The 8,135-nt window shown below is 32.8% G+C and overlaps 1 protein-coding gene across 1 annotated transcript in view; it reads left to right on the top strand.

Moving 5' to 3' along the window:
- Positions 1–7,899, top strand: part of LOC145690325 (uncharacterized) — a 226,234-nt gene extending 218,335 nt beyond the window's left edge. Inside the window, exon 4 of the mRNA XM_081765110.1 lies at positions 6,650–7,899. Within this exon, the coding sequence (XP_081621236.1) occupies positions 6,650–7,013 (364 nt within the window). The 3' untranslated portion in view covers positions 7,014–7,899. The remainder of the gene's footprint in view (positions 1–6,649) is intronic.
- The last annotated feature ends 236 nt before the right edge of the window (positions 7,900–8,135 follow it).

The following is an 8,135-nucleotide window of genomic DNA, read 5'->3' on the forward strand; positions in this document are numbered from 1 at the left end:
AAACATATGTTAATCGAACTCTTTAGTATGGCACTAATCATGCGTCAGAACAACTCTACATAGGACCCCGTAGCCTTGTCTAAAGTAGCCCTTGAAAATATAATGGATCTTACTGCGTGTTAAAATAATGAAATATATTTGGAAAAATAATTATTCTCGAATGGAATATATGTACGTAAGTTTACATTGTTAGCCGTTTGTACTTTCATTGCTTATTTTGAATTTTTGAAACATGATTTTGGGGGGGGCTTCAGCCCGTTAGCCCCCCCCCTAAATCCGCTACTGATGGAATTCATACATTGCTAATTTTGATAATTCTAAAACTGTCGCTCCTACGTAAATTGGTTTATTAAGGGTTACCGATTTTTTTACTATATGAAACAATGCCAAATTATCAGCCAATTTTACCCAATTTTCAAACTGATTTTGCGCTACTAATTTTTTACACTTTTTTTCATTGTTAATTAATTTTATATCAATTCGTTTTCGTACATTCTCCATTGTCTTTCCGTATAAAGAATTATTTAATAACTTATAGAAATCTTTTTCAAATTCAATTGTAGCATTTGCACGGCGTTGAGTATTTTCCTGAATATAAGATGCAAGCCATTTAGATTGACGAAACCATAATATTTTATGTACTTTTACCAATATTAAACCTTGTTTTAGATAAAATTGTAATACTCTATAATGCAAGATATAATTCGATTTCGATTTAAGTGTCAATAGTAATTTTGAATATTTACCATTCGGTGGAACTTCATTAGTTGGAGCACACGGAAAATCAGAATGGTATTCGTGTAAATAATTTGGATACTCTAAATCCACTTCTAGAAAAAATCCCCATTCACTATCCGTGGGCCAATTGATAATTTTATGTTTGTCTTGCCAATTGTCAATTTTATCCTCCCACCGAAAACCACCATATGGTAAATAGTCAATCATTGATAGTCCGTACAGATTGTTCATGTCAATATACAGTAAATAAGATTTTTCTTTTTCCGCATCAAAATCATGTACGTAAGGATTATTAGCTTTGGCATATCTTAACACAGCTTGAGTAATACCTCCGCGAATCGATTTTTCTACAAACATATACATATTGATATCTGATAAAAGTTCAAGTTCAATTTTTGTTCTATATAACATGGCTTGCCATGCCAACCCAGGTGCAGTAAAACAATTAATCGGATCAATACAAAAAGCATTTAAACATGTCTTTCTAAAATTCTCCAACACATCTGCTGTGAGAAGTACATCACATTTTAAATATAGATCGTGGTAGTCCCCTAAATTTTCACATTTAAACACACGCCAAATCAGTTTTGCATATTGATAATCAGTCTCGGAAATTTGTGTTCCATTCAATTTGCTACTAAACGCCTCTCTTCCAGGAAATTCAGTTTCTTTAAATGTATCTAAATTTGTTATGTATTCATAAAAATAAATTCCCTTACGGAGAATTAAAGGAAACTTTTCATCAGAAAAATATTGCTTTGTATAGACAAATTGCTCAGGTTTTAATTTTGACACCAAATTTTCGAGACTATACGGTAGGAATTTAAATAAGTCTACAAAACGTAACTCGATAGGTCTACCATTAAAATTAAAGTGTTTAGAGAATGTTATGTATTTCTCAGTGCTTTCAGCAATTACAAAAATATTTCCAGGGGTGCAACCTAATTCTTTCACAAATAAATGTGCATCATACCCAGACAAATTATGGAAGAAGACAGGGATAAAATTACTTTGACGCTTAATTTGTAAATTACACTTGTTGCATACCGTGGCAATAAATTGACCAGTTAAATGGTTATGATGTTTAACTTTTCTATTGTCACTCGTATATTTACTATCGCAAACCGAGCATTCAGTGGATAGGTTAAACTCCTGTAACTGAGAACTATTTAATGGTATTAATGGTTTTTCTTGATCTAATATGTTTATGATTTTTCTTAATTCATTCTCCATAGCAGACATAAACTTCATCGATACATTTTCTCCCCGATAAATAACTAAATCTGATTTCATATAGTTGTTACTCCAACATACAATATAACCAAAACTGCATGGTATATGTTGGTGAATTTGTATTGTATGAGATCCACTTTGTTTATTTATAGGTTTTAATAAACTTTCCATATCTGCAATTATTATCACATCATTCTGTAATAATTTCAATTGTCGAAATTTTAAAACTTCTCCTTGTTTCGGCATGTTAATTTTGGTTGGAGTGTGTTCTTTACATAATTTGTCATGTTCATCTAATTTTGATTTGTTATAAAAAGATATTAAACATCGTCTACAAATAAATGTTTGATGACTACCTAACTGATGTCTGACTAAACCATTTAAATTTGTAATTAAACAATAATGAGAGTTTAAATATAATAAATCAATATGTTTACCTACAGCTGTATTTTCGCTTATACGTAACGGGAAAATAGTTTCATGATCATAGTTAATGCCATATATATTAATGGAAATTTGTTCCTTAGGAAATACGGAATTATACATATGTTCAAATTTGCTTATGTGTTCTACTTCGACGGGAAACTGTATATTGTTTTTTTCAAATAATGGTAATAAAGTATTACTATATTGTATGTAATTATTCACACGATATGGATTATCTTTTGCGGGATGCAACGCAGCTAGAATACTATACATAAAACTTCTATTATCGTTATTTTGAATATTTAAAACACATTTTGTGGATAAAATCCATTGAGGCAATTTTACATAAGTTTTCTCTTTATGACTCTTCAATAACGCATTGATATTTTTTATAAGACAATAATGACTGTTGCAATTTTCTTCACAATACAGTAAATCAATATGTTTACCTACAGCTGTGTTTTCGCTTATATGTAACGGGAAAATAGTTTCATGATCATAGTTAATGCCATATATATTAATGGAAATTTGTTCCTTAGGAAATACGGAATTATACATATGTTCAAATTTGCATATGTGTGCTATTTCGACTGGAAATTGTATATTGGTTTTTTCAAATAATGGTAATAAAGTATTACTATATTGTATGTAATTATTCACACGATTTGGATGTTCTTCTACTGGATGCAACGCAGCTAGAATGCAGTACATAAAACATCTATTATCATTATTTTGAATATTTAAAACACATTTCTTTTTGGATAAAATCCATTGAGGTAATTTTATAAAAGAAGAAGCGGAAAGCGGATCATATTTACTGATTTTAATTTCTAAGTGATGGTTTGGTTCAGAACATAAAGACCACCCTGATTTCTTAATTGCCCTATTTTCTTGTTCAACTAAAATTTTATTAAATAGTTTTTCAATTATAGAATTCAAATCTGTACTCGGCAAAATAATTTCGTTACCACTATTTACAAAGAATCTACATGTTTCTAAATCTACTGGTTTTACAAAAGTTGTACCCAAAGAAAAATTTACTTTAAACGATGTCTTAGTTTGTTCTTGTTGTAATATATCTAAACAGTCTTTTCTTTTATTCTTTAAAAAACATCCACTATCCTCATTTAATTCAGTATCACATTTTAAAATAATTTTTTTTAAATTATTATTAAATAGAGTATCAGAATTAATAGTATTTGATTTAACCTTTTTTGTTGCCATTTTTTTTAAACTAACTCCTCAAAGTTACTATAATAATTTTGAACTGAGTTTTTATAATATAATATTAATAGTATTATTATAAAATGTCTTACTTACAAAAGAAAACAAAACCACACTATTAATAAACCACACTAATAATATAAACGCACACACACAAAAAATATCTGAACTTTACGCTTCACACGGTAAACATGAAGTGATTACAAAAAAACATGTCGGTCAGTCTTTTATACCTGTCTGACAGTATTACGTCATGTTGCGCAATAGTATGAGTCATCCTCGGGAATTCCCCTCTTTTTTTTTATACCTTTGTGATTGATTACATTACGTTCAGGGATTCCTATCGTTGAATGACAAGTTATTGTCTGTTAAAGAGAAAACTAGGTCAATGTTTTTTTCAAATCCGGATAAATGACGTAATGAGAATTATCTACATATGGCGGAAGTTATTATGTAACTGATAACAAAACACGGAAGTTTCGCATTCTTTAAATAATCATCTCTGCTATGTTCAAATATAGGTTGAAACAAGTTCACTCCTTAAAAGAATCTTTGCTATAGGGTTCGAATGTATTATCTGTTATGTTCAAATAAGGGTTGAAAAAATGAGAACGAGTACACCCTCCCTCCGTAGCTATGTATTGTCTGTTGTGCTGTGTGTTCACCTCTGCTATGTTTCGTAGTCTCTGTCATGTTGAAATAGGGGTTGGAAACGAGTTCACCCTAAAAATGGACTATGCTCAAAGAAGGGTGGAAAAATAGGCCCACTGCTATGTTACATTAAAACGAGTACACCCCTAAAATATGCTCGTAAGAGGTAACGAAGTTCAAATAAGGGTGGAATCCAAAACGAATACACCCCCATTCTCTGCTATGTTCATTATGGTCAAATACGGGTGGAATACACCCCCGTAGTCTTATGTAACTTCTTCTATGTTTTATGTATTCACTGCTATGTTCCATTAGAGGTTGAATATTATCTATTCTCTGCTGTCTTCAATTAAGGTTGAAAAATAAGTCATACTCTTTTACTAGTTCTGCTATGTTCAATTAGGGGTGGAGAAAATGAATACACCCCCTGTGCTATGTCCGCCATGTTTCGTAGTCTCTGTCATGTTGAAATAGGGGTTGGAAAATATGCTCATAAAAGAGAATGAATACACCCTTGTGTGTTACGTATTCTTATGTATTATCTGTTCTGCTGTGTGTTACGTAGTGTCAGTGTTATCTTCTCTTCGCTGTGTTCGTAATTAAAATAGGGGTTGAAAAATATGCTCATAAAAGGGAACGAGTACACCCCTTAAAATGTGCTCATAAAAGAGAATGAGTTCAATTTGCTCTTCTGTATGTTCGTTATGTTACGTAGTCTGATGTTCTGCTGTTTGTTCATAGGGGTTGGAAAATATGCTCATAAAAGGGAACGAGTTCACCCCCTAAAATGGAGGTCGTAAAAGAGAACGAATACACCCCTAAAATGGAGGTCGTAAAAGACCGTGGGCTCACGGTAAAATAAGCCATGCTCTTTTATTAGCTGTGCTATCTGCTATGTTAAAATAGGGGTTGGAAAAGAGAACGAATACACCCCTTCTATGTTTCATATTCTTATCTGTTATCTGTTCTGCTGTGTGTTACGTAGTGTTATCTTCTCTTCTATGTGTTCGTAATTTCTGCTATATTAAAATAAGGGTTGATAAAGTGTTCATAAAAGGGAATGAGTTCACCCCCCTAAAACGGAGGTCGTAAAAGAGAACGAATACACCCCCCTAAAAAGTGGTCATAAAAGGGAACAAATTCACCCCTAAAATGGAGGTCGTAAAAGACCGTGGGCTCACGGTGCATGGTGGTCATTTTCCCAGGGGCTTGTGAGTTGGCTAAAACTGAGCCAGATCGATCCATTTTCTACTACTAGCATTAAATTGTCGTTTGAAATCACGCTACATTCTCACAAAACTGATTGTTTTTGCAAATTGTAAAACGCACCAGCTTCGTTGCTGTGGGGTGAACGCCATTTTCGATGTCACTGCCCTCTAGCTGCCCTGGTCAGAACTAGGATTCTGAAAAGATAGATGGGAAAATACTTTGAGTTTTCTGAACTCTGTACAAAATTTCATGTAAATATTCAATTAAATGTTAATTATATGGCACTTTAAAATCAGGCACTGTTTCTGTGCTCACCCTATACAGAGAGAGAGAGAAACGAAGCAAAAGAGAAATAAATATAGAGCGTTCGAACGATTAGGCCTAAAACTTCCCAAATTATTGTAGAAAACGATGGAAATTCTCTACTGCTCAAGAAAGGGGCATTCGAACACTTCAGGTGACGTATTGGGGCATTGTAACACTTCACCCACAATTTAGAAGAAAGAAAGAAAGGGTTGCAACTAATAGCTATTCAAAAACTAATATTGATTATGTCAACGTAACCATTACAGAATTCTATCATTAATTTGTGATTTCCAAAACACTTGTCCTTTCGGCGCTACTCTGAGGAACGACATGAACATGGGTTTGACCATTCTCAGGTCACTGATGAATCTACAAGCAAACAATATCAGTCAGTATTCTTACAAAAAGCGTGTGTGTTGCTGTTATAGAAGACAAACAACAACAGATATAATTTGCTACTTGACAGTAGGCCTATATATATATATATTTTTTTACATAGTCTATATAGTACGTAGATAAGTAAACAATCTGACTCTAGCAGAACAAAAGCTATTGATTATTATTGAGAACGAACAATATATTTGTTAGCGCCATAAAAATTTGTTAATCTCGATCTTCTCGAAATCTGCGCACAAGGATTTATACTTACGAATATAATTTTGTTCAGTTCTATAAGTTATATCAATTAGTAGATGTCTAATCTTTGGACATAAATACTTCGATTTTTCTGTAGAATATATTACGTTTTAAATTCTCAAATGTTAGTTATTACTTATTAGCCCGATTGTATCTAAGCTATACTAGACGCATGAGGAAATAATAATAGTCACTAATCCAAAGTATTTTCTTTTTTATCTTTCAGATATTACTATGACAAGAACATCATGACGAAAGTACACGGGAAGAGATACGCTTATAAATTCGATTTCCATGGCTTGATGCAAGCTTGTCAGTCGCAGAACAGTGAAAGTAGCTACAAATATCAACCTGATCTCAGCCTGTTTTCTTCGTATCCTCATCAGTGTTCAGGGAAGTTGCCCCCGCTTCTTCCTCCACCAGCGCCGCCACAAACCTCCCTGTTCACAGCGCCACCCTATTGGACTTCCGCTGCCTCAGCATCCAGTCTATCGTCTATATACTCTGTGGCTTCCATGAGTGGTGCTAGTGTATCGCCTCATAGACCACCAAGTTTAAGATACCCTTATCCCAATTCCACTCCGAACTGAGATGTGTGAATAGTGTACAATGAAAAATATATATATATATTATATGTAAAGTGTTGTCAATATGTTCCTCTTTTAACCAAACTGTAAAAGATGCAAAGTTTAAAGTAATATACACAAAAGCCAACTACAGTTGTACAACGTTGTCACATCTAGGATGAACGGAATATATAGGTGTGAAAACAGCCTTATCTGCTAAAAATTTCCACGTTCTAAACGTAAATTTGGCAACATAATAAGGTGGAGTTAGACATTGATTGGGTAACATGCACATATGGCAGCCCGATCCATTATATATTTCTTTAAATTTTGTGTTTACTGTATGATTTAAACTGTATACAGGGTGTTTCATAAACAAGAGCCGAACAAGCCAAGATAAACAAAGCTTTATGTTGTGTACAGGAAACAACTTTTCAAAAGGCAGTCAAATCTGAATTCTCAAACTTGCATTTTAAGTTTTAACATTCACAATACCCTGGTGTATGATTGATTTAGTTCAAGTTGATTCGACAAGTAGAATACAGGACATTTTGAGATTAATTTGAAAAGTCAGAATATACTTTTAGACTTCAGTGACGGGTTATTTTGTGGATACAAACAATGTCATGCTGGTAGAACTTTTTCTCAAACATATCAAAATTTTTCAAAATACATAAGTGAATTAATTGGATAGCAACAAGGCAGACTAGACCAGATAGCATTTTCAACGCTAAAATAGACTAACATTGTTTAGTCTGCTATGGCATGTACATAGAAAAAACAGACAAATCAATATGGCGAACTATATTACATGTACCAGCTTCCGTATTGTTAAACGCCGAACTAGTCTACTTTGTCAGGACAAACTTTAGCATATTGCACGTACTTTGGCATAGATATCTCAATTTCGGTAAAAAAAAAAAAAAAAAAAAAAAAAAAAAATGGTAGGTGCTCTAGTTTGCCATGTTGCTATCCAATTACATAATTATGTTTCAAATGCTGTTTGTAGCCATTTTAATTAGATACGCTATTTTATGCAGAGATGTTTCATTTTACTAGTTAAAATACATTTATGTATGTCATGTAGACAAATTAAATTATTCATTTCTCATCGTCCAATTTATTTGCACGTGTTACTGAAGTCAA

The sequence above is a fragment of the Thermobia domestica genome, chromosome 7 (assembly GCF_964235325.1).
Source record: "Thermobia domestica chromosome 7, izTheDome1.hap1.1, whole genome shotgun sequence".
Taxonomy (NCBI): Eukaryota; Metazoa; Arthropoda; class Insecta; order Zygentoma; family Lepismatidae; genus Thermobia; species Thermobia domestica.